This window comes from Heterocephalus glaber, unplaced genomic scaffold, assembly GCF_053883595.1.
Source record: "Heterocephalus glaber isolate CG9 unplaced genomic scaffold, H.glaber_assembly_v1.0 deba00001481, whole genome shotgun sequence".
Taxonomy (NCBI): Eukaryota; Metazoa; Chordata; class Mammalia; order Rodentia; family Bathyergidae; genus Heterocephalus; species Heterocephalus glaber.
In genome coordinates, this window is record NW_028258317.1 from 37,224,905 (window position 1) to 37,252,870 (window position 27,966).

Consider the following 27,966-nt stretch of genomic DNA (forward strand, 5'->3'; position numbering starts at 1 on the left):
AGAGCTCTGCCCAGAAGATGAATTTATCCATAGGTAAACAGTGGATGCATGTTATAAGGTTTCTTTCTCATCAAAAGAATAAGATTTTCCCACAAAGAAAGACAGACAATCATTATGAGTAAAAACCTCACTAGGAAAGCCTCAGACTTTGTCCCCAGTTTCCCCTGAACCCCTGGTTCCTCGGAGGTCAAGCAACTTACTGACTGACCCTGTTAGTAGTGAACCAAAGATGGCATCTTCCATCTTACTTTTAAGTGCTCTTTCTACCCAGACATGATGTTTTAGCCACCGAGTGATGAATTGGTCCAAATTCGTCTACTAGGCATAACTGAAAAATTCTGGGTTGGCATCCGGGTGAGTGGGGCAAAAATACTAGGTGTAGCACATGCAGAACACAGTTGTACCTGACCCATGCCAGCAGCTACAACCTGAGATTCCCCTGGCAGGAAATCATGTCTGTCCGACCAGAAAGTGTAACCTGTAGTCGTCCAGTCCAGGGGCAGGACTTAGGTTGGAGGACAAAAGACCCTGCCATTGCTCTTTGTAGTTGTGGCATGTCTTGGCTGGTTTTCACAAATCTAACACGCACTACCACAGGGCCCCAGTCTTCTCTATTAGAAACTCTCATGCACCAGTATTTTAACGTGCTTTTGGTCTGCCTGGTCAGAAGACCTGCTTATGAAGAAGCCAGAGGTGTCATAATTCTAGAGTAGATTTCAGCACGAGTATGGCCAGAGACACAAGAGTCTGTGTGACTAGAGTTTAGATACTGTTTTACATGACCAATGACTAAAACAGGCATGAAGTACTTTTACAATACTTGTAACATCAAATCATAAAAAACAAACATCCTATGTGCAGCTATTCATGATCTTTGAGAGTTTCTCACATGGCTTGGAGCACTTTTATGTTTCCTCCTCTTCCATGAGCATCTCTCTTATTGTCCTCCATGGTTGTGGGAGCTTTTCTCCCTAAATATCACAACAGCTGACTCCCCAGCTGAGGTTCAATCTCCACAGCTCTGAAAGCTATGGCTATAGTTTCCAAGAGATTCTGTTTCCAGAATGACTGCAACCTTTGAAAGTGTTTGTTGCGTTTTCAGTTTATAAAATAATTGTTTATTGGAAAGAATTCATAAACTATAAAAAAGAACCAGGGACAAAGTCTTTCAAAATTTCACCACTCAAGCAATAATAATACTCTGGGCAATAATAAGTAGATAATATGTACTAATACAAATGTATGTTGCCTGTTTCCACTCTGCATGTATTGTGAACATTTCTCAATGTCATTAAATATTCCTTGCAAATAGGAGTTTTAAAGGTTGTGTTGGACTCAGTAACAGGTAGAGATGGTTTATAAATCTCCTGTTGGGCTTGTATGTTTTTTGTTAATTGCCATTATAAATATTTTCGTGGATATATATCTAATATATTCACACACATTTTTGTGTACACAGCTGTTTCTGTAAGATATTTTCTGGAGAGGAAAGTTTCAGTATTTTGCTCCTCTACCAGTAAAATATAAAAATGTTTCTCTATATAATTACCATCAGGAATCATGATTAATTTTATTTTTTAAAAAAAACCTTAGGGCCGGGGATTTAGCTCAGTGGTTCTGGTGCCTGCCTTGCAAGCGCAAGGTCCCAAGTTCAATCCTTGGTACCAATAAATAAATAAATAAAAACAACCTTGCTACTTTGAGAGGGGAAAATGACTGGTTGTTACCAAATTCCAAATAGAAACAAATGAAGAAGCTATAATTTTTTTCCTGGTTTTGTACAAAATTTCATATATATGCTTTGAACTGAAATGGTATTATAGTCATCTTTATTTATGGAACACTTTCATTTCTGAATCGTCTTACCACTGGCTGTTGTTTGTTGTTGTTGTTTTTTGGTACCGGGGATCAAACTCAGGACCTTGCATTTGTGAGGCAGGTACGGTGCCACTGAGCTAAATCCCTAGTCTTGTTGTTGTTTTGCAGGACTGGCGGTGGAACTTGGGGCCACTGTGCCACTCAGCTGCATTCCCTTCCCTTTTTATTTTTTATTTTCAAGACAGGAGCTTGCTAACATGGTCAAACTTGCCTCAAATTTGTGATCTTCCTGCCTCAGCCTCCCAAGTAGCTGGGATTATGGGCATGCACCATGACACCCCATCCCCCTGTTTTTTTTGAAACATATATAGTAATGTACTATAAGAGCATGTATATAATATTATCAGTGACATAAATTCCTTGCTAAGAGAAACATGAATTAAGTGGTATCATATGGGGCAGATAAAGTTAAGCACTGAGAGATTAGGAATGAAGAGAATGATGGTATAGAGAGGACCCTCAAGTTATGACAGGCCTGACGTACGAACAACTTGGGTTAATTAGGTTAATGAAGATTCATCTGCCTCTTGTTATCTATAACATGTACCCAGGTAAACGTCCAGGCCTCAGCTATACTGACTTACAACCAATTTGAGTTACAACCAGCCCTCAGGAACCAAATGAGTTCATAAGTCAAGGGTCCACTGTATCCTTGTACCTGTTTTCTATGGCAGTGATGAGTTGGTGCTAACAGTCAAAACCTGCTCCTGCCTGGCCTGCAGCGGCCCTCTGCAGGAGGATGAGCTCCGCACAGACAGCTGTGACTGGACACCCTCTGCGCACTGAGTCTGTGCTCCTTTTCTCCCTCAGGATTAACTGCCCATCCACCACCCCAGCACATCTACTCACCTGCTCCTCATCCTCAGTACAACAGATATTCAAGTCTAAAACAAATTACTTGCAGGTTTTTCTTGTTGAGATACTTCTATTTTTATTCAACACTTTTCCCATTGAAGCTGGTATGTGAGAAAAATGTCTACATATATATAAACCTTTCCAATTCTGTTTCTATAAATCATTAAATATTGGGAAAATAGGGAAACCCCTCTGTGGTGCTAACATTAAGTTTGCAATATAATTCCCGGGTCAATTTTAACTCAGCATTTCAACAAATATTCCTTTAGCTTCTGTGAAGGTTGAAGCATTGTGCCAGGGCAGGAGTGTGCAGCACACCTGCCCTCGTGAAGTTTGTATCCTATGGAGATCAGACATCAGGGAAGTTAACAAAGTTGGGTCCAGGTGTACAATGGCGAGTTGGCCTGTGCTCCAGGCACTGATATTTGCAGACAATGCTGTGAACAAGACAATCTTCACAAATATAAAAAAAGAGGAATCTGAGCAATCTGCAACTTGGGAGGATTTGTCACGGTTGCCATTACAGCCTGACATCTTGTGGGGGCAGGAGTCTTTGGATAACACTGTGTGTAATTATTGGTGGTTCAGGTGGACCAGGTGGACAGAACAGCACCCCGAATCACTCGCTTGCATCCCCCTTCCCAAGTGGGGCTCCTCAAAAATGGCTGTTATGGGATTTACATCACTTCCCATGTGCTGAAGGTGTCAGACCCTGACACCAAGGATGACGAGATCATCTTTAAGATTTTACGAGGCCCACTACATGGACATCTGGAGAACACAACAACAGGTACTGGCTTCCTGAATCCTTGTAATTGCTCATTTTAAAATACCCAGTAGCTGGCAGGGCTGGAGAGTAATTTAATTAAGTGCAGAACCAGGTGGCAAACACTCCCCAGGGCTTACTTATAGCTGCCGCTTATAAATCAGTATTGGTGCTAAAGAGGGGTTGAAACTGAGCCTTCACGAATTCATGACTGGGAGAACCAAATCCTGATACACAGCTGTTTACTGTTTGCAGTGTTTTTCAACAACCGGGTTTTAGAAGTACACACAGTGCCTGGGTCAGATTCATATCTGTACCTGATTTTTTCTTCCACCATGAATTCTAAATGCTATCAGGTCTTTGAAAAATTCCAAGATTTTTTTTTTCTACTGGGTTCTCTGGATTATATGTTATTTCGGTTTTATGAAGATAGTGATCATAATAGTAAACAGGGTGGGACAGAATTATAGACTTTTATATCTTCCTACTTCCTTTTTATTTTATATTTTTAAAGCAAATATTTCTGAAGCAAAGTACATTTAAGGTTTAATTTTAGTTCATTGCATTTGAGTGTTGAGAGAGTCACAACTATCTAAATGTACTTTGGCTGTTCTTTAAAACTGTGTTTCAAATAAAATAAAGCTGTTTCAATAAAAAGCCATATGATTTTATCAGCTCTCAATGTTTTGTTTGGTAACTCATGAGATTCACTTATCTCTTTTTTGTAGGTGAATTTATCTGTGAGAAATTTACCCAAAAGGACTTAAACAGTAAGACCATTATTTATATCATAAACCCATCTTTGGAAGTAAATTCAGATATCGTGGAATTTCAAGTCATGGACCCCACAGGGAACTCTGCTCCTCCTCAAAGGTAAATTCCCTGCCTGTAACATTCAGCATGTATCTGATTAGAGCAGTGAAATGATCTTTTTCAAACAGAACCTAAGAAGATAAATTGATAGACCACATCATAACCTCATAGAATTTATTTTGGAGAAAGGATTTTCTTTTTATTACTGTTTGATAATGGGAAACCCAATCATTTTACAGATATGGGAACATTAAAAGGTTAAGTAGAATAGTGTCGTTCATGTTCTGCATAAAAATGCACACCCTTTGACGCGCAGAGTAGAGAGGCTGGCATCCGATCGTGAGCTTGCAGGTGCGTGTGCACACTGCAGCCAGAGGTCACTCTAGGACCATGTTAGAAACGATGCTCTGAAAATACCTAAAAAAACACTAGGAACAGGAAAAGGAAGTGGTCAGGGAGGGCTGGCGAAACATCTCTTTCCCTGACTAAAGAAATAAAACTGTCTTTGTAAATTAAAAAGCCCATCACAGGTTAGGTGAAGCAGACTATGGAGGAAAAGACTCAGGCGTTAAGTGAAAGTTGAAAAGGTATAAAGCATACAACCTTTAGAAAAAGAAGAATAACACAGCCTCAAAAGGATCAGGACCTACAGACCATAATAATTTCACTGCTCCATCCCTGTCCCAGACTCTTCCTGAATATGGGCCTTGGAAGTTTCCTCACTGGCAGTCGTAAGAGTCGGGTCAGACACTGCTCTGTGCTGTGCTTTTTGTTTGATGTCTTTCCTGGACAAGTCAAAGGAAAGTTTTTAGTTTAGTCTAGGTTCAGTATTATCATATCCTAGAATACTAACCAGCCTAAGTGAGTGCAGCCCTACTATGGTTCCTTTCTATAGAACATGAACAAAGGAAGAGGAAAAAAAAGTGTGAAGCCCACTCTGTTCTTTTCTTCATTCTTGCTTTTTCTTTCCCATTCCAAGTTGTAGTTCCAACATTTGCCAGCAGAGGGCTCCATTGTCACGGTAAAAAAAAAACAAGCCCCCCCCCCCTCCGCCCCCTTTTTAACACATTCCCATTGTCCCACCTCTGTGACTGTATGGTTCTAACTACCTCGCCCAGGTTTATAAACTCCGCAGATTTTTGTTGAGCGGCTACTATATGCCAGACACACAGTATTGGAGATGAAAAATAGGCATAAACAAGAAAGACCTGGCCTCTTAAATTTCCGAGGTTATGAAACTAAAACGGATGACGCCCTCCCATTAAACTACCTTTGCCTAAGAGAGACGATTCCTCAGAATCATGATCTTTAAAGAAAATATGTCAGCTACTTAAAATTCAGACAAATGTTTTAATTCTTCAGAATTTTAAATTCTGCTAAAAAATACTAATATATGGTTCGATAACTTTTTTAATAGTTTAACTAAAAAACCTATTATTGATCAGACTTGCCACTGACCTCGTGCTGACCTCTGGCCCTTCACTTGTGACACAATGCAGATACAGAGACTTTCCCCAGCAATGGCTCCAGATTGCTACGGCCTCACCTTCATGGCCTTTGTATTCCTTGTTATTGAGGACATTGCTTTCTGGAGAGGATTAATGTTTTTAAAGAACCCTAAGAGTTACATGAGAATATACCGAATGTAATTATAACCTTCATGGAGGCTATTTTAAATAGTCCCCTGCTTGTGTTGCTGTCAGTTTCGCTGTACCGATGCTGGAGACGTTTCTACTCAACTTGAAATGATTGGAACCAATGGAACAAAATGCTGTAGCATTTATATTACTAGGAGTAATGCAAAATGACTTTGATTCTGTCATAGTTTAGTTTATTTTTCTTAGAATGGGTTTGGGAGGTAGAAATTACTCAACATTTATCTTCATAATTTATGGGTTGAATAGTTGCTCCCAGCCTCATTTGAAAGCAGATGTTTTCTGGAACTAGATGCACATTTTCTAGTAAGAAACAATTTAGGAATAGTGAGTGGTTTTTCTTCCCAAGGCAGCAAGCAAGAGCCTAGTTATGTGTACAATATGAATTATAGGCATTTGCAACTTAAATTTTTGCTCTATTCTATCCTATTCATTTCATCACTGCTAATGCTTATGAGTTAGATACCATCATAGTCCAGAATTTACACAGGAGGACACTGAGGCACAGAGCAGGAAGTGACTTCCATGTTCACGGAGCTAATTAGAGAAGGAGCTGCTATCCTGCCCAGGAAGCGGGGCTTCAGAGTGTATGGCTGTCCTCAAACTTCTTGCCTATTCTAACAACTGCTAAGCCTGCCAGGGCAATAGAGCAGCAGATTTATCATCCTTCTTTTTCAGAAGACATTGGCTACCCAGGAAGCAAGAAAGAAAGGATACTTACCTTAAGGGTTAGTTGTTTGTTTGTTTTTTTTAATGTGAATCACAAGTATCGTTATGAGCGTGGATAGCGTATCTAATACCCGGGGAAATGTAGGGCAGCTAATAAACCACTGGACTTGAAGCTGAACTCAGGGTGAGCTTTAGCTCTGTCATTCACCTAGTGATTGCTCAAGCCCTAGTTACCTCATCTGTAAAGTGAGAACAATCACACAATTTTTTTAGAGAAACAAGTGAGATAAAATGTATGAACGTATCTTCTGTATTTGAAGTCTTTAAAGAATGCAGCTTGTGCTGGTGATTACTATTGTTAATTCATGTGGGTATTCAGGTAAACTCAATTGACCGAAGAACTATACTGAAACATACAGTGGATTAGAAAGCCTACCTCTAAGTAGAAATTGATTCTGAGATAATTTACAAAGTGAACAATCAATATGGTTATTCATCAAAGAGCTAAATGCAATAGCTTGCTATCGCAGCATTTCTATGCAGGATCAGTCCTGAAGGATCGATAGATGTTCCATTTTACAAAATGTTCGGAAATGTTGGTTTAGGTGAGATTAGTCAAGTTGTTGCCAGCTGACTAGTTTGCATGCTTGTTTAACTTAACTTCACCACATCCCAGAATCAAGACGCTTGTATGTGCTGGGAATCTCTGAGAGGTTCGCTATGCAGTGTATCTCAGTCTAATTGAGCTGTAGAACCACCCACCTCCTCACTGGAAACAAGTTCTTCATGGAATACATTTGGGAAACACTTCATCACAAATAGAAAGTACTTTATAACACTGAAATCCATGAAAATTTGCATAGAGCTTTGGTTTGGCTGAATGCCTAAATTTTAGGCACTCTGCTAGGTACTTTCACGAGTTCTCATTTGACCTACAAAATACAGTCCTTCAAGGGCAATAAAGAATTCAAGCTCTGAGCATTTAGTGATTATCCCAAAGTCATCAGAAGAGAGATGGAGCTGGGAGTGAACCCAGACTGCAGAGAGCGAGCGTCTCACGGCAGTGCCCGGCTGTGTCACTCCCTTCCAAGTTGCACCTTCAAGGTCATTGTCAAAGCTCCCAAAGTTACACGGGGCACACATGACTCACCAAGTGCACCTCTGCAATCACAGTACGCAGCGCTGACTGAGGCACTTTCCCCATCACAGCTTTCCTGAGTGCGCCCTGAACAAGCTGATTTCCAAAGAAAAGCTGAGCCATGCCCCTGTTCTCCGTAACTCAGCAGCTGCTTCTCCGTGCCTTCAGTTTCCTGGCCTCTCCCCAGCAGCTCCGCCCTAGCTGTCCTGTTACTCATTTCTGACCTCAAGAGAGAGGGTCCAGGAGAAATAGGAGAGAAGGGGAATTTTTTTCAGGCGAAGTTTGCAATGTTTTAACAGCTTTTATGAAACACCTTCATAAGAGGTTGAAAGCCCCAGCTCGCCAGTGCCTGCACTTAACCTGCAAGCCGAAGTTCGCATGTTTGTCTCCAGACTAGATCTCGGGGAGGCACAGAGGAAGGGAACGAAAACAGTGCTTATTAAGCACCCACTGTGTACAGGTGCTGAATACATATTAGCTGATTTTGATTGTAATCATTTGACAGAGTGTGATTCTCCTCATTTTGAGATAATGAAAACTGAAGCCCAGAGAGTGAGGAGCTGACCATATTTGAACAGTAATAAGTGGTTACAAGGTGTGTTAGGGTCCAGAGCACTTGTTTTCAGCACTCACTATGCCGCCTCTTGGCTAAGCGCAGTTTCACCATTACCAAGAGATGACGGAAGCGCTGCAGACACAGGTGTTCAGAGCATTAGCGTGTGCCGCTTAATAGCACTGTTTTAAATTGATAAACTGAGACTGAATATTTGGAAGCATGCATTTTAACATCTCAGTTTTCTCAAGTCATGTGTTGATGATAGAGATCTATCTATAAGAATAATAATTCAAGGGCTGGGGATTTAGCTCAGTGGTTTCATCACCTGCTGCGCAAGCGCAAGGACCCGAGTTCGATCCCCGGCACCCCCCCCAAAAAATTCAGATAAACAAAAATAATAATTCAATCACAATTTTAGCTTCTATGAAGTCTTTCACTGTGAAGCTCAGAGTAGTTGTTGAGCCCCGGTGGAGGCTGACTTGGTCCCTCTGAAGTGCGGATCTCACCACTATTCTACTTCGGGAAGTGAGAAAACAGGCTCAGAGCAGATAAGTGCCCTTCCCACAGACTCTCACTAACCTGCATTCATGTCCTGCATCTCAAACTGGTGCTTTAACCCCCATTTTTTTTTTTTTTTACTTAATTATTCCTTCATAGAAATGAATCAAAACTGGGCTTGATGGCACATGCCTGTAATCCCAGCACTTCAGAGGCTGAGGCAGGAGGACTCCTGTGAGTTCGAGGCCAGCCAGGCTACAAAGTGAGTTCAAGACCAGGCTGAACTACATAGCGAGACCCTGTCTCCAAACAACAATAACAATAACAACAAAGTGATAAATAAAATGAGTAGCCACAAAATAAAATATCAGGCAGGACAAATTTTTTACTCTAAAACAGAGTCTCAACCATGGCACTAGTGGCATCTGGGGACCAGTAATTCTTTGGGCCAATATCCTGTGCATTGCAGGTGTTGAGCAACATCCCTGACATCTGTCCTCAGGACCTCCCCTCACTAGTGGTAACAGTGAGTGCTGTCTCTACACACTGCCGACTGTCTGTAACTACTAAATGAGTGTTAAGAAATCACAGGCTATTCTCTCATGCTTTTCTACCTGTGCCATCTTACTTGTTAATGAAATCTAACAGTAATCAAAGAACCCAAAGTCAGGCAGGACTAAAAAGAACATAACTGATTATGTTAATAAGGTTGGGGAACCTACAGTTAGTCACTGTCTAAGTCACTTTCCTCATCTCCGAGACTCAATACCAGACACTAGTCAATTCTGGAAAGGGCTTAACTCAACTCACAGCAAGCAGAGAGTGAAGGAGGAGCAGGAAGGGAGATGCACCCAACCAGGTCATTTCTTGTCTTGACCGGACCCCACCTTCTAACAGCAAGATGACCTTTCAGCCCCACGATTCAAGCACCTTTCAAAAGCCCACCTATGAGCCCTGACGCTTCAGGGGACATCTAGCTAGAAACCAAGGCAGCCACCTTAGCTCAAGAAACACTGCGCTAAATGAGATTCATCTGGGCTGGGGATGTAGCTCAGTGGCAGATCACTTGCCTAGTATGTGTAAGGCCCCGGATCCAATCCCCAGCACTGAAAAAAAAAAAAAATCATTTCTTCAATTATCAAATGTTTGTTGGACACTTACTGTGTCCTAAGCACTGCAAGGGACTTGTGAAACATCAGTGAACCAAAGACTCATGTTTTCTTGGTGCATAGCTACTATCTAAGTAAAGTAGGCATATGTTATATATCACACATGCTTTGGAAAATGAAGAGATTGACAAGATATGGGTGATTGAAGGTACAGGGCTTTGGTGATGAGGTTGCAGTGTGAAATGTGGAGTCTAAACAGCTTTTCAAATGTCTGACCAGTTACAGTTGGTTAGTGGCAGAGAGACCAGAAGCCTCGTGGCATCTGATCCAGTGTTAATTCCACTCCTCTGTGCTATGTCTTTTATTCCCCCAGGTGACTGTTGCATATGAACATTCAGCTTTTGCTTTGAATTAGCTTTTCTCTTGTGACGTGTAGGCCTTACGTGGTTTTCCACTTAAAAGAGGTAATTCTCCGCTAGCATGACTCTTCTTTACAGGGCCGTTTGGCAAATCTGGAGATGGTTTTGGTGGTTATGAGCTAAGCAAAGTGTGCTACTGCGTCCACGCGTGGAAGACATCTGACAGTGCCAGGGCAGCCCCCTCCACAAAGAATGATCTGGTTCAGAATGTCAGTGGTGCTAAGGGTGAGAACCAGAACTAAGGGCTTAGAGTTTTCACCTCCTACTAAGACACATGAAACGATTACCAAATGGGTTTCACATACAAGTGCTGGTAAACTTCATTTCTGACCATAGAATGCACTTTACTCAGTGGAGAATGGAGGGATTGTTAAAATACGAAGACACAAACCACCCCTTATTCACAGACACCTACAATCCAGAACTTCCCAGATTGCTTTCATGGACTCCTTCATCTGGATATTTACTTATTTTCAAGCATATAGTTGTGCAGCTTCTTGCACGGAGAATTCCCAAGTGATTATTTATATCTCTTGATTTTCTCCCAGGTGTTTGTGTAGGCGTTAAGTAATCACAGTCTCAGTAAGGAAAGATCTCAGATACACTATTACAAAAACCAAAAATCACATTCAAACATATGTTACACATATCCTGTAGGTATGCAAGGGCTTTGCTCTTTATTTTTCTCTGTGAAATATATAGCCTGGCTTAAATTTCATGACTTTTTAATAGGTCTTTATTATTTGTAGTGAATAGTTTAAAGAAAATAAATAGAACATTATGTAATGACAACCTTAACCTGTAAGCATCATGCAGCATTGTGATGGGTCAGGGAAATGCACACACATTCCCGAACACCCAGACTTGTTATGCTTGGAAGCCGAACAGTCTTCTGCACCTAGATCAGCAAGCAAATTGCATTTCATTTCTGGACTTGAGGTCACTGGGATCTGTGAGGGGGGGTTAAAAGAGTTGTGCTCATGATGGTTAGCATCAGCAATCAATAGATTCTCAGAAGAATTGGACTCTGAAGCTCATTTGAACCTTATCTAGACTTAACTCAAATCCATGCAGATTTATCAATTTCACTCCTTTCCTCTGCCCTCCTTTCCTTCCCATTTCATCTTTCTGTTCTCTCTCCTAATACCTCTTGCTGATATTTTTTTCTTTTCAATTACCCGGATCCTTCAGGAGTTCTTTGTAACGTTATTTCTGTTGGCGTTTATGATATCCTTGTTGTGTTATCTTACAATTCTTTAAGCATTTTTGATTCTGTATTTCTTGATTTGTATCATGCTAGATTTAATTTCATTTGCATCAATCTCAGTATTTTTTTTTAATCTCAGTATTTTTTATGTCCTCTGCACTCTCTCCTGTTTCTTCATTGACTCCAGTCAGTCTTATGTTATTCTTGTTTGCATCGTCTAGCAGTTGCTGGATTGATTTCTCATGTTCCCTTACAATTTTGAAGCAATTTTTCTTTTCCTGGTCACTAATTGCAATCTTATCTTCTATATCTGAAATTCTGTCCTCACATTGGCTCATTCTGCTGTGTATACTTTCAATGAAGTTTTTAATCTCCTGGAAATCTGTTTGTATCTGTTTTATGGATTCCATTTGTTTCCTATGTCGGGATTCCATCATGCTCCTCAGCCTCTCTAGATTTATTAATCATGTCTTGCACTATGAGCACAATCTCTGCTGTTATCTGAGAAATTATTTCTGATTTCATTTTTTCCAGATCCTCTTTTGTTGCCAGTTCAGGGAGTCCAGGTGGTTGAGTATCAGATTGTTCCATCTCATTTCCCTTTGGGGTTGCTGTAGGTGATCTGGAAGTCTGGTTTTGAGAGTTGTTTACATGTCTTCTCCTTTCAATGGGGGGGGGTGCTGTTGGCACCCGCATGGTTCACCTCCTCTGTGCTGGGAGCAGTGAAATGGCAGCCCAGAAGCCCCTTCCTCTGTGCTGGAAGTGGTGGAACAGCCAGTATTTTTTAATATAAGGATCTTCTTATATCCAAAATTTTTATGAACTGTGTGGTAACAATGTTTTGTGTCTATTGACTGATGGTCACTAGAGATGAATATAGACACTGAACCTCTGTAATAATTCCCTGCTCCAGTGCTATCTTGTCCCCTGGTCCATGATCCTCAGGTGTGAACCAGTGATACTGATTCTATTTTGCTATAGACATGATTGTGATACAGTATCTGTTCAAGGACACAAAGTGGTAACTTGAGGCTAACCTTAACTTTCTCATATGAATGGTCCCAAGAAGGTCTGGGAGCCTATGAAACGTATCAATGCCTGTTTTACACAGTGGACCCGAAATTTCTAGATCTGAAAAAACTGTAAAAGATAAATTTTAAAATTGTAAGCAAAGTGTAAATCTGATGGCAAGTTTGGGAAGGATAACAAGGCAGTAACCATTGAAGGTTTTGTAATTCTAGAATAAAAGAGAAATGAATAAAACGAAAGCAATGTCAAGGCACTCAATGATCAATAAAGATTGCTGGTGTTTTTATATTGCTGCATTATAAGATGAAGAAGGGCAAAAATGGTGAGGACATGTTTTGAGAGAAACATATAAGTGAAATATTTTAAGTACTCTTACCTCAAAAAGGAAAATACTTCAGAGATGTGATTAAATTGTATTGCTCTGCCTAAGCTCAAATAAGAAGAACCATGAAAAATTTCAGTTGGAAACAGGAGTGGAAAAGGAAGAAGAGATGCTTTGGCATCAGATTTTGCTCAAATTTCATATCTGCTACCTATTAGCTTTTTTTTTTTTTGGTTTGAGCTTGTTATTTAAGCTCTCTAAGGCTCAATTTTGGTTTTCTTTTCTTCTCTGGAAAAAAAATAAAGTTCCTCTCTAGCTGATGAGGATTAAAGAAGACAATTCCCATCAAATGTTTGACTTATTAAATATATTATAGGTAAAAAGATCACCCCCTATTTATCAGGTTTCTTCAGTTGTATATGGGTGACTTTCTATATCCCACAAGTTCTATAGATTCAACCAGCTACAGATAAAAAATGTCCAGAAAAAGTAATTGCATTTGTACTAAACACGTATAGATTTTTTTCCTTATCGTCACACCCTAAACTATACAGCATAACAAAAATTTAGAATGTGCATTATATTAGGGATTATAAGTAGTTTAGAGACTATTTAAAGTAAATCAGGGGGCTGGGGATTTAGCTCAGTGGTTCTGCCACCTGCCTTGCAGGTACAAGGTCCCGAGTTCAATCCCCGGTACCAAAAAAAAAAAAAAGAAAGTATATCAGAGGATAGGCAAGGTTATATGCAAGTAATAACACCATTTTATATAAGAAATTTGAGCAACTGCATATAGATTTTGGTGTCTTTGGGGGTGTAGTCCTAGAACTCGTCTTCCGCGGATATTGAGGGATAACTATAATTGCATCCAAACTACTTACTAGTACAGCTCTTTGGTTTGCTTTCCTTTTCTTTCTCTCTCTTTCTTTCCCTTTTCTCTCTCTCTCTTCTTTCTTTCTTTTTCTCTTTCTTTCACAGTGCTAGGGATGGAACCCAGGGCCTCTGCTGCATTCTAGACAAGCACTTAAAAAGACTGAGCTACACCTCTTGCCCCATGGCTCTTTTATATGCACAAAAGGAGGAACCCATAATAGTTATGCAACATGTACATTGTAATTCCCAGGCACATCCTGAAGGATAATGTTTTTAAACTCAACCGAAGTTCAGAGAAAACAGAAGTCTGGAACAGCTCTTGTTGCACCCGGGGAGACCGAAACATAAGGGAAGATTTCACACTAGTGTCTTTCTAAAAATAAGTGGCTCCTTGAACTTAACCACTGCTGGTTCCTTTCCTTGAGAGTGCTCAAGTTTGAGTCTCTTTGTTTTTGGTCATTAGTGACAGCGAAACCTTCCACAGTATTTTAATCTTAGTTTCTTCATTTGTTAAATAAAATTCTAATCCTTGCTCTGTCTACCTCCCAGGGCCATTGGGATCAAATGAGATAATGTTAGTAAAAGTCCATTGGGAACTAAAAGTCACCAAATAATTGTAATGAAGGTTGATCAACCACCTTTGCCACCATAATGGAAACCAGTGACTCTCTCAGGAAGCAGAAAATCCACCAGTTTATTGTGCGTATCTTATAATAGCCTTTTGATCTCTTTTTTCCTTTCATGCACAGTTTGGAATTGAAGTGGTCTCATGTTGAATGGTCACAGACAGAGTATGAGGTCTGTGAGAATGTGGGCGTGTTGCCCTTGGAAGTGACCAGGAAGGGATATACCATGGAATCTGCCTTCGTTGGTATAAAGGTAACATCTCTCAAATGCAGATTGTCAAGCTGATACTCATGTTATTGATTGGTGCTTTTGATGATTTTCTTGGAAAAATTCCAAGTGACCAAAAATTTTTCAAACTTCACGGCTTGTGAAATTCTATAGATTTCACATACAGAATTTCCTTGTCCTCTCATGTTTCTTTTAAGTTCATTAATGTCTAGATTGTTGGGTTTTTATTATTTTACTTTTGGCATTGCTGGGGATTGAACCTAGGCCCTTGCACACACTAGACAAGTGCTCTACCACTGGGCCATAATCTCAACCCCTATAATAGTTTTTTAAAAACCTATCTTTAGTTTTGAAATCATCTCATTAGTCTCTATACATTCTTTAATTTTTAAAATTTAATTTTACAGAGAGATGTATCCAACTTAATGAAACTGGCTAACTGCTACTTTGGGAAGAAAAGTCATATACAATACATGCTGAGAGGTGCCCAGAGCCAATTTCAGTCCCCAGTGGCTGTCTCCTCATGTGCAACGCAGTCACTTTCCATAGATGCAGTGAATGAGGCAAAACAGGAGACTTTTGGGCCTGGGATTTAGCTCAGTGGTGCCACCACTTGCCTTTCAAGCGCAAGGTCCCGAGTTTGATCCCCAGTACCAAAAAACAACAACAAACAAAAAACAGAAAACAACAGGAGACTTTCACCTATCTTAAAAGTCACCCATGTCATATAAAATTAGGAAAGCATATCTTAGTGCAATACCCTGAAATACAGAGATTTGCAGATAATCAAAAACTGACCATGGTGGTGCACATATGTAAACCCAGCTACTGTACTCAGGATGCCGAAGCAGGTGAATCACAAATTCAACACCAGCCAAGCCCAGGCAATTAAGCAAGAACTTGTCTCAAAGTAAAAAATAAAAATGGCAGAGGGATGTAGCTCAGTGGTAGAGCACTTGCTAGGCACGGGTCCAAGCCCTAGTGCTGTTGCCCCCACCCCTGCCCAAATCAGGTAATTGCTTATGGATTAGTCAGTTTGCTATTCCTACATTACCATGGAGCAGAACCATGGCTTTTAGAATTGAAGGATTTGTAGGAGTTTTTTTTATAACACCAGCTCATCAAGGGAATGAGATTGAAAAGGGTGTACATTCTGATTATGGGGAAGGAGACTTTGGGACTTTCTTCCTCAATGTGATGAAAAAGGCAGATATTAGCCCCTGGAGGAAAGGATGTATCTGTTAGGTCTCAGTTGTAATAGTGCATTCAGATCACCCAGAGAACCTTGTGCACCTAAATTCCACTATATCCAGACTCAAACTTTGCCTTTCTAGTGAAAGTAGGTGCTCTTTGTCCTAGACACACTGGTACTTTATTGTGACTTAAACAGCAGAAAACAGCATGCACTACCATTTTCCAGGAGATAGCTTATGGCAGAGGAAAGAATCTGTCTGGGTGGCTTTCTAATAATCCCTGGTCTGCCATAGACACTGCCACACACTTTAGTTGGAGTTTGGGGCCACACTGCTGCTTGTCTTGCTGGGGAGAAAGAACCAAGTAACCGTGTGTCTCCTTAAGTTGAACGTGCACCCAAGGGTGCCCAATGAGTGGGAGGCCTTCAGCCAACACAGGCTCTGAGTCCTTGGGAGAAAACTACCTAGAGCATACCTGCCACTCAACACAAGAGCTTCTCGGCCCCTTGGCCAGGGACCGAGAATGGGGGAGGTACTTTCATCCTGGGGTGTTTGCCCAGGTTGAATTGTGCACCTCTACCTGACTGAGTTCTCCAAATACCTTGCCACCATATAGGATTCCGTAGACTCCGAGGTGGGTAAATACTATGTAATTGCATGTGTGAGGACCATGAAGGGAAAAATAACTTCTAGCATATGGCAGGGCCGGGTATACAATGGCTTCCTTTTCCCAGCGAAAGGTGGTCTGGAGGGAGCCTTGGGATTATAGACAGAGACCAAATGGAAGCCGAGGAGGGAACAGCCTTCAACAAAATGTCTCCACTGCAGATCCACCAATGCATGTTCAAGCCTCTGACTTGAAATGGAGACATTGTCTGCAGCTATGGAAATGGGGATTTTAAAGTTTCAAATTGTGCGCTCACTTCACTCCTTTATAAGAAAATGCACAACTATATTAACCCAGCTCCCATTCAGGTGTGGAAAGAGCAGGGCTGCACCCATACTGCAAGTGGAGCAGACTTACCAGCAGACTTACCTTGTTGTCTGGCTCAAGGCTTCAGTGACCTGGGCTACAGGATCCCTCACGAGTGAATGTTCTCTCCCCGGCTTCTCCTCCTCACTTCTTTTCCTCCCTCTCCTTTATTTTAAAACCAACTTGCAGTAGAGGGAAAGCAGTGAAATAAAATTGTGCTCATAAAACAGAGAAAAATAAAAATCTAAGTTTATGCTGCTTTTTCCAATGATTGAATTGTTTAAAGAGGAAAGGCAGAAATTTAACTTTAGGAAAGATCTGTGTAGCCCGCATCCAAAATGGTTTATTATAATTTTTTAAAAACCTTCCTTAATATTAAAAACAGATTTAAGAGCCCTGAGTTTAGTGTAGTATGGGGAGAATAATGTTTTTCTATTATAGAATATTTATTTTTATTTTTAAAAGACTTTATTTTCCCTTAAGGTCAACCAAGTGTCAGCTACAGTTGGAAAAGATTTCACTGTGACTCCATCCAAACTGATTCAGTTTGACCCAGGTATGCTTTGTATCTACGGTGTGTTTCATGTTTTTATAAACAAGTCTGGAAGCTGTAGCGAAGACAGGATATTATCTAACTTCACTGGACTAGAAGCTCCTCAGGAATTTATCACCCACTCTCAATCAGATAAGTTTGGACCTGACATTCTGCTCTCCTATTATTTTATTAAAGTGGATATTTATTTAAAATAGAAAAAAATCATAATAAATACAAAATATCAAAGCAACCATCCAAAACAATCCAGACCACAAAAACCAGGGTCTTTAAAGTTATTTAAAGTCTTCACACAAAGCTGTAATAATTTTATTGCTTCATACTTTGATGGGAATTTTCAGAATTTTTTTGGGGGGGGTGGGTAGAGGGATCAAACTCAGGACCTTGCACTTGCCAGGCAGGCACAGTGCCACTGAGCTACACCCCTGGCCCTGAATTTTCAGAATATTTACACGGACTCTTAAAGAGCACTTCCAAATGATCCCTCTTGGAATAGCTTGAAGCAAGGGGAAAATATTATTTGATTAAAGAATGTTTTAAATGTTTTGTTTTAAATTTGTGGAAAACTTTTGCTATGTGCAAAAGGGAATACAAAGATATAGCACCAGGTTAGGAATGTAGCTCAGGGGGAAAGTGCTAAAGTGCTTGCCCACAATGTGCAAGTTATTGTGTTAGATCTCTAGGACCTACGCCATGTGCACACACGACACACACACACACACGCCCGTGAAAAGAATGGTGCCCTCTCTCAAGGGTGTTCTAATGTTGTGTTGTGTGAAACATGTAGACATGAAAATACCCATTAACAGAACATTGGGACTGAAGGATGAGCCATTGTTCTGTTAAAGAAAATCCTGGAAGGCTTCCCAGGAGAAGCAGTATATAGCAGAGAGAAGAAAACTCCAGGGTGAAAGACCAGTGTAAGGGCAGTGGCACTCCTTTGGGGAAGGTGCCCCAAGCTGAGCTTGGGCCTCATCCTTTCCCTGGTGTATGTGGAAGGGCAGGTAGCTCTACCTCACTGCTCTGTGGGGTGGAAATAGACCTGGATTACCAAGGAAAAATGCCAAGGTCCTTGAGTAGAAGCCAGGGTCTGTGGGTTTGTGTTTCCCTTCAGAGCAGATGTTCTGCATTGCGAGATCATCCCACCAACTCTGAAGTTTTGACATTGCCCACTGCTAATATAAAATTTGGGGCAAAGGAAAAACAAAATGGCTTAAATATAATCACTACCATCTTAGTATTAAGCAAAAGTAATCCCTTCCTGTAGTTCCCCACAAATAGTAGCAAGACACTTGGTGATTGTATTAACAAAGTATCGCATGCTGGGTAATTTACAAAATTAGATTCTTTATCATCTCACATTTTTGAAGGCTACAAGTCCAGAACTAGGTGTGGGCTGGTGGATTCCTTCTCCGGCTGTGAGGGAGAATAATTCTGGGCCTCTCTTTCGAGCTTCTAGAGATTGCTGCAGTCTCTGGCTTTCCTTGGCTTCTGCCATGTCACCCCAGGCTGTGCCTTTATCTCACAGTACTCTCCCTGAGTGCATATCTACAGACAATGTCCCCCTTTTTTTTTTAGTAGAAATGTAAAAGTTTATTGTTAGATTCATACATTATAAAAATATGTTCGAATTTAAAAAAAATCCAGTATTCACTTCTGTGGTTTGAATGTGTCCTTCAAAAGTTCATGTGTTAGAAACTTGGTCTTCAAAATAGCAATTCTAAGTGGGACTTCTGAAATATGACCAGCTCTGCTTCCCAGAAGTGGCTTTGTTATAAAACTGAGCTCTCTCTAGGTAGCCTGCATCTCTCCCATGATGCCATCTGTGGATGCTTAAAGTAATCAAGTCCTCTTCCAATCTTAATCATCCATCCATTGTTGAACCTAATTTCTCAGTCATGTATTGAAGAAGAATATTCTATTTCCAACTGCACTCCATGATTCCCAAGTGACTCCTTTATTTCTTCCAGGCTACTTTGTTGTACTTTCTCAAACCCTTTATATCCAGAGAGGTGAGAAGATGAATCATTTTTACTTTACATGGTTTCTTAATAAGCATCTCACAAAATCGAAGGAAGTTATATAGCTGATGAGTTTGTCTAATGTAAAGGTCTTCTATCCAAACTTCTGTGACTGTCTCATTAAGGTATTCTTTAAAAAGTGACTCACAACCAAAACCTGTTGCATTCTTTTCTATCTTAATTTGTTTGTGATATTTTCCATCTTCTTTTACTTGATCCAAGTATTTCTTTATGTCTTCTGCTCTATCCATGTAGTGAGTAATTTTTTCTTTGAGATAACATCTCTTAGTATGATCCTGGGTGCCTTTCCGAACCTGTATAAACAGATCAATCCCTTCTTGGTAACACACTAGGGCCTGCTGGTACCGGGACTCCGAATCTAGTTCCACTGCCCTCTTCAGCACAGTGATTGCAGTTCTGCCATTGGGATCCCCCCCAACCTGGGACGTGGCCATAATTAAAACAATTCTCTTCCACCTCGGCCCCAGTTAATGTGAGCCGTGCTTAGTGCGCTTCCAGGAAAATCCAATGTCCCCTTTTTTAAGAACACAAACTACAGTAGATTAATGACCTGCCCAATGCAAGTATGTCCCCATGTTAACTCATTACACCTGCTTACCTGTGATCACCAAACAGTCACATTGTGAAGCAGTGGGAGTTAGAATTTCAACATAAAAAACTTTTTTTTTTCATGGATTGGAAGATTTAGTATTGTTAATATGGCAGTCTTTCCCAGACAGATTTGCAAATTCATTGTGATCTCTACCAAAACTCCAACCACATTTTTTCTTTGTAGAAATAGACAAACTGATCATAAAATTCATATACAATTGCACAGGACTGATGAAAGACTGACAATGTCTGATGTCAAAACTAACAGTGCTGTATATGTAATCAAATGTATGATATGGACATAATGTTACAGATCAATGGTATACAATTCAGAATCCAGAAATAAACCCACATATCTGTGGTCTATTGATTATCACAAATGATTTTTCACATTTATCAAATATATATCTATACTACCATGATTTTTTTTTTTCCCATACCGAGGATCGAACTCTGGACCTTGTGGTTGCAAGGCAGGCGCTGGAACCACTGAGCTAGATCCCTAGCCCTTATCATAAAAAACTTTGAGTGATACAATTCAGCATAGGAAGGTGAGCCTTAAATCTAGCACTCTTTAGTATTATTACAGTGGTACCTCGGATCATGAACCACATAATTTGGTTTGCAAACAGAGGCATTTGGCCCAATTTTGTTTTTGTTTGCAAACTCTGCATTGGGTGATGAACACAACTGGGGCCATCTTTCTGCAACCACGATGTGGCCGTCTTTTCCAGAATTGAGGAACATATTAAGTTCGTGAATGGAGGCACCGCTGTATTGTTCTTCCTGTGGTGTTTAACTTTCTAACTTGCTAAGTTGGTTTCTCATCCTGACCACACTTTGTGGGAAGAGCTCATTGTGGGCTGAATTTGATGTTTACCCTCAGGCTTCTGCAGGCTCTTCTGTGCTGGTCAACTGTACTGTGAAAAGACACACATTTGTACTGTGACCTTTTTGACCTTTATGTTAATGTGCCTTTCCATCCTGCATGCTGAGAGTCTTTGCCATCACTTCTTTTTATTATTAATGTCTGCTACAAGATCAAGGGTGCTTTTTGGCTTTCCTTGGGGTGTGATCATCCCACCAGCTGCTCTGTTTGGATTGATAGGAACTAGAATGTTTCACAGTAGGGGAGGCTTGGAAATCTACCTCTTGGGGATTCAATTGGATAAGATAAATACCCATTTGTCTAGAGGAGTTTACATGCTGTTCTGAGTAGACACTGAATGACTTCTGGAACACTAGTCTTTTTTTTTTTTGGTACATTTTAGGTATACAATATAATGACATTCATCTTTGGAAATTTGAATCTATACATAATGCATCTTGGTTCTTGTTTTTTCCCCATTCAACCCCTCCATCCCTCCCTATTTACAAAGACTTTGTTTCCATTTTTTCATTTTCTCATATTAATCCCATTCCCTTCTTTCCTTTCCCCTACCCATCCCACTTCCCCTTCCCCTTAGCCCCTTTGCTTCTATTTCACATTATCTATTATACCTTTTAGCCCTTATTTACACTTTCAGTTTCTCACACTAGAGAAACTATTTGGTATTTATACATGTGTGTCCTATTTATTTCACTTAAAAGTATCGCCTCAATGTGTATCCATTCAGCAATAAATATCTCTAGTTTCTCATTTTTTATGGCTGAATAGTACTCCATTTTATTTTTAAAAAACCCATATTTTCTTTATCCAGTCTCCAGTTGATGGGCATTTGGGCTGCTTCCAAGTTTTAGCTATCACAAACTGTGCTGCGATGAACATGGGTGCACATATATCACTGTGGTATGATTCTTTTAATTCTTTATTCTTTGGGGAAGATCCCTAGCAGGGGAATAGCTGGGTCAAATGGGACTTCCAGTCCTAGTTCTTTGAGGTATCTCCATACTGATTTCCACAGTGGTTGCAGCAATCTACACTCCCACCAGCAGTGGAGCAGGGAACACAAGTCTTATGATTAGAGATTATGTAGACATTTTAAAAAATAGTACAAGTATATCTTATAAAATTTTTAAAAACCACATGCTTGGATGTTTGTTTTAGAATTTAATAAGCCAGAAAGAGTTTCATAACCTCAAGTGTTGCTTTAGAGAATTTTGAAGTTCCCCATGGCCACGGGTCCTGCGAATGTTCATCATGCTATCCCTTGCTTCTTTTGGGTCTGGGGTCCCCCACCACTCCCATCCCTTCTGCCCAAATGGTCTGTTAATTCTCTAACTATAGCAGCATCCGTGACCTCGAAGACACAGAGCAAGCAATCAAGGATAGTGAGTGGAATATTACAAGGCTGAAGATCTCTTGGCCGAAGATCTCTTGCTTCTGGCTATGGTACCAAATCAAAACATGAATCCCGCCTCCTTGGCTTTCAGCTGTTGCGACTAAGATTAAATGCTCTTTAGAAAATGATTGTTTTCCTTTAAAATATGTGTTCTTGAAAGGTTTGTGGCATTCTTAATTGAAACTTCATCATTCCCAAGAGTCAAAATGTTTTCCAAAGGAACAGATCTCTAATGTGGCATTTACTAAACACCATTGAGAAAATGTCTTTCAATAGGGAAATCTGCTTTGCAGGAAAATATCCAGGAATTCACGTACTATGTAAAGTGGCATTTGTCTGTACAAAATGACACCTTCCCTCTCCTCTGGGACACCTTTTGTTTTATGGTAAGGGAGGGGAGCAGTTCAAGCCTTCTAAAAATGTAGGTATATCTCAGGTACTTAACACATACTTTGCACCTTGAAAGTTCAAGAGGAAGAGGGAAAAACAACAACAACAACAATGACCTCACTTCCAATCTCATTAATCTAAACCCCACACCTGCTGGGGATAGACACCAAGTTGAAGTGCAGACAACAAAGCAGAAACATTTAAATGGAACTCAGAATTTCTCTAACGATCTGTTTCTACTCCACAGGGCCCAATGAAAATTTTTAAGATTTTTTTTAGGGGAAGTGATACTATAATTTTTACAAAATGATTCCTAAAATAAGAGGGAAATTAGTTGGGGCTAGTATTTCTCCAAAAACTATCTGTATGCTTTCTTTATTGTCAGCTTCTTACTGCTCATGCCAATTTTATTGCACCAGTTACTTATGTGGTCTCCCAGCTGGTAGACTCTGTCTACCTGAGTGCCCAGGCCTGCACACAAAACTCTCTAAAGTTCATTTTGCTAAAACATCCACTTTCAGAATGCCCTTTCTCCTCTGGAGAACCCTCCCCATTGCCTGTGGTTTAGAGTCTGAAAGTGGCCACCTGGTGTCCAGGGCTCTCTGCAGAAATGTTCTGCAGCCTATGGTCTCCATATTCCAGCCAACTGAGCTACCCACCCTTCCCTAATCAAGGCCTCACCTTAACTAGCTTCCCGTATTTGCTTGTCATGTTTTCCCATTTTTGCATCTTTCCAACTCTGGATCCCCTATACGTATGGTATATGCTGTACAATCCATATCTTTTGGCAGGTAATCATACACAGTTCTGAATAGTTTTTGACCTTTCTGGTACAGCCAGAGCTCCATATCCACACATTCTGTATCCACCTTGTCAAGCAACCACAAATCAAAAATAATTGAGCAAAAAAACAATTGTGTCTCTACTGAATGTGCACAGAGTTTTATTTTCATGTTATCATTACTTGAACAATACAGTGAAACAACTATTTACACAGAATTAGGTATTGTGAGCAATATAGAGATGATTTAAAGTTTACAGGAGGATATCCATGCACTCTATATGGAGGACTTGAATATTCACTGCAGACTTTGGTATCTGAAGGAGATCTGGAATTAGCCCTCTGTGTATACCCAGAGTGACTATTTATCTTGTCCCCTCCAAGAAGTTTGAAACTCCTTTAAGTCAGAACTTAGGTTATGTTACACTTTGGTATTCTCCGTAGTATCTAATGCAAAGGGAAGCACTTAAGTACAAAATATGTTGTTTGTTTGTTTGTTTGTTTTGGTACTAGGATCAAACTCAGGTAGAGAGTTTGCTTGCACTTGAGAGGCAGGCGCTGGAACCACTGAGCTAAATTCTCAGCCCACAAAATATGTTTTGATGGATCGAGCCATTCCTTCATGGGATGGAAATTATATGAATTTTATATTAGATGCTTCAACTGCTTTTACAAAGAACACAAAAGTAATTGATTTGGGAACAGACTCAATACTGAAAGCTTAAGTAGTAAGCTATTAACCCATTTTTAAATAAAATTAATCCAAATACACCTAATTTTTCCCTCCGTAGGATAAGTGAATGGTTTCCTCTTTTCACTGAATTCTGGAAGGAATTAATGAGACTTTGATTAGATAGTGAGATCTATAAAATTTGCCTTTAAGAAAGAGGCCATCAGCCCAGCATGGTGGCACACACTTGTAATCCCAGCATTTGGGAGGCTGAGGCAGGAGGACCAGAAGTTTGAGCCCAGCCTCGGCTACATAGCGAGTTCAAGGCCAGCTTGGACTTAAATAATGAGACTGTGTCTCAAGGGGGAGCAAAGGCTGTCACGGGGATAGCACAGTCGACGGGCATAAATCTGTAGAAGGCAATCTGGAAGGAAAAAAAAAAAGTCCTATTTTCAGAAGAAAAGGCTAGGGAAAAGTGTTTAACTACCTTCTAGAGAAAGGTTTATGAGACTGAAAGCACTCAATGAGTAAAGTGTGGAGAAAGCATTTCAAACTTAGCACTGCAAAGTTAAACCATAAATTTACTCTTTTTCCCCTTAAGCTTGATCCTTCTTTCACTGCTAAACAGCATTCTCTTTACTTCCTGCTTCCACTTTCTCTTCTAAATAAACTCAAGGAGACAGTCCTGTAATTCACATCAGGGAAATCGGTTGGGAGTAGGACATGGCAGAAGTTTCCTCCTTTCATCTTATTTTGTGCCATGGTTGCTTTGCTTCCACTCTCCGGGGTGATAGGATGACTGGGTTAGGTTGGTGACATCAAAACTGTCTCATATTAGGGTCACAGTGTTGCTGGGTACCAAGCTCGATTGGGACTCTGTGAGCAGAGGCAGACAGACAGAGGGAGAACAAATGGGCTTAGCCTGTTTCTAGAACCCCCAGCCCATAAATTCTCTCTCAGAGGAGCTCAAACTGCTGAGCATTACATCATCAGAGAAAGCATCTGTGGACTGGAAGGGTCTCCGGAAGCCGGCAGCCAGTGCAGGCACCTGTCTGGAGAAATCAATCATTTCAAGGGTTCCATGAATAGCATGAAGTACCATCTAATAATCACTTCTGTCTGCATCAGCATCTTAAGATTTTTGAAACTATGAAGATTTTAAAATTGTAGTATTTGTTTATTCGTAGGAAGAGAAGGGACAGGTTGGGAAAAAAATTACATCTTAGATCTCATCTACTAGCAGTGTTTTTCATCCCTTGCATGGTGCAGCTTACTTTTTGTTACAGTGTTTGCATTGAAACGGAATCATCATTGTCCAGGAACAAATGCGGTCTTTTCATATATTTGGAGAACAGCAGGGTGTCAGTGAGTCGGTGGCAGTACAATAGCTCACTCAGGCTATTGCAGTCTAACTGTAGACATGTTAATTAATATATTTCTCTGACACCTAGGTGATTGAAATAGCAATTAAAGAGTAATTAAAATGTTTACTTCTTGTAGGAATGTCAACTAAGATGTGGAATATAGCAATTACCTATGACGGATTAGAGGAAGATGATGAGGTCTTTGAAGTGATTCTGAACTCCCCTGTGAATGCAGTTCTTGGCACAAAGACAAAAGCTGCAGTGAAAATTTTGGACTCAAAAGGAGGTATTCTTTTGATCCTCATCTTGAAATCAGGAGCAGTCCTGGCGCTTTGGCTGCTTGCTTTCAGCAGCCAGTATGCTTGATAACACCTTCAAATCAAAATGCTTAATTTCTTGTCAAGAAAGCAGCCTCAGTCATGATGTAGGCCCTTTATTCCAGTTTCTGCTTCATGTGGTTTTCCTCCTGCTAAGAACTATCGCTTGAGAAAAGCAACAAGTCAGTGCCGTAGTTGTTTTTTTCCTGACCGTTTGTTGTTCTCACCAAGGGGGAAACAGTGTTGGTGAGAATCTAGCGACAATTATTTTCCCCGAGAGTTCGGAAGGCTGTAATTATCTTCCTCTATTAAAGAGAGCTCTTAGTGCCTAAAACCCGAGCCCTGCTGTAGTGTACCAGGAAAACCCTAAGGGAAGGAATGGGAGAAAAATAGATGTGAAGATACAGCTGGCTGGGGGAGTCAGGAGCAGCTGGAGAGTATTAATGAATGACTTTGGCTTGCAGAGCCAAGCAAGCCCAGAGTAGTAGATGCTAAAGAACAACCTGTGAGCTAAATAAAATAAAGACCAGCCAAAGCATTTGGTGCTCAGGGTTTTTACTGCCAAATCCCTTCTAGTTTTTTGTCTGTTTAGCCTTTGACAAATGTCCAGTCCTGTGCTCCGTTTTATTCCTCCATGTTTGTACCTGCCATGTCTTGTGGTCCATATTTCTTTCCTGTCTGGAATCTGCAGTCTCCTCTTTGGCCCCTCTGTAATATAACAGTTTCCATAGCCCCTCTCCCTTCAACCTTTTTCCTCACCAAATTTTATTTCTTTTCCAGGAGAAATTTCTTCTCACATTAAATACACAAAATGTGTGAAGTACACCCTTTATACATGAAATATAAAATATCCTGGGCTAGGGATATACCAGTAGTACAGGGCTTACCTAGCATGTTCAAGGGCCTGGGTTTGAACCCAACACCAAAAAATAAGTTAAAAAAATAGTGAGATGAGGGTCCTCCCTTTAGATTTTTTTACACCATCCCCAAAATATTAATTGGCCAGATCTCCTATGGAAGCAGTTCTGTTAAGATTTACAAGGTATTTGTTCTGTAGCAGTTGAATGCAGATTTTTCTGTTACTTGATTTGATGACATCTTTTAAAAAACCCAGTTTCTACCTCTGGAAAATCAGGGGAAAACCAAATATTTTTGAAGTGCTTGTGGAATAATATTTGATCAATGAATAAAGCTGATATATTAAGGAGAACTGTAATAGAAAGGAAAAGCATATGATGATATCGTATGATTAGAAAATCATGACAATGATTTTCATTTGTGCTTTATGAAATCAGTTTCCTGACTGTATAAGCACCCTGTGGATGTGCAGAAGGGCACCACTCTTCTGGGTGGAAGCTGATGAGGAATAAAGGTGTTTCTGGCAAATGGCAAAAAGGCAACATCTGGTGGGAAATGCATCCATCTATGTTTGATGACAAGCTGCTCCAGGAGCTGTGTCAATGTGATCCCTTATCTGTGTGTGGAAAGTGCACTGACTGTCTGCCATCCTCATGCCTCCAGGATGGTGCCATCCCTCATCCTCCGACAGCCAGAGCAAGCACAGTGCATGGGAGAAGGGTATCTGGCACCTGCTGTCCACAGGGTCCGACTCACCCACCACTTCTGGCTCCCTGCGTCTGGAAAGAAGACCGCCTCCATCTTCCGAGCAGCCTGCGGTCACCAGGGGAGACTCCCCACAGGGCTTTGATTCTGCAGAGCTTGCTGGGAGGAAGCTCAGGACCCGTGGGAATGGCAGAGTGGTAAGGATGGGCTTCCTGGGCGGGGGTGGGGGTGGGGCATGTCCAATACACATGACAAGTCTTCTAAGAAGGGAAGAAGCTGTCCTGGGGCTCAGAGTGAGTTGGGCCGTGGCTCCCTGCAGAAGCATGCAGTACCTTTTGTATACAAAGACCACGACATATTCTAACTGAGGTGGTAAATACATTGATTCATTGATATGATTTCTGCTAATTTCCTTTTGTCATGAAGATACTTGGGGAAAAATCAGTGACCCCAGAACAAAAGGAGATTAAGGGATCCATCTGGGTATGGAAACCACCATGGCTTTCACCTTAACAGCACAGTGCTCTAGCAAAGCACATTCCCATAAGTACGCGTGTGCGTTCTTGAACCTTTGTGTACTATGGCTGTGCTAAAAAGTAAAGAGA

At 40.6% G+C, this 27,966-nt stretch overlaps 1 protein-coding gene and 1 pseudogene across 5 annotated transcripts in view; one reads left to right on the plus strand and one right to left on the minus strand.

The window, feature by feature from the left end:
* Positions 1-27,966, plus strand: part of Frem1 (FRAS1 related extracellular matrix 1) — a 369,630-nt gene that overhangs the window by 324,238 nt on the left and 17,426 nt on the right. For all 5 annotated transcript variants that reach the window (XM_004838313.3, XM_087183903.1, XM_013069744.3 and 2 more), the window contains 6 exons: positions 3,322-3,523; positions 4,228-4,372; positions 14,537-14,666; positions 17,292-17,364; positions 25,618-25,767; positions 27,320-27,558. In XM_004838313.3, coding sequence (XP_004838370.1) covers positions 3,322-3,523; positions 4,228-4,372; positions 14,537-14,666; positions 17,292-17,364; positions 25,618-25,767; positions 27,320-27,558 — 939 coding nt within the window. The remainder of the gene's footprint in view (positions 1-3,321; positions 3,524-4,227; positions 4,373-14,536; positions 14,667-17,291; positions 17,365-25,617; positions 25,768-27,319; positions 27,559-27,966) is intronic.
* LOC110347767 (MIT domain-containing protein 1 pseudogene) lies at positions 19,072-19,884 on the minus strand (annotated as a pseudogene).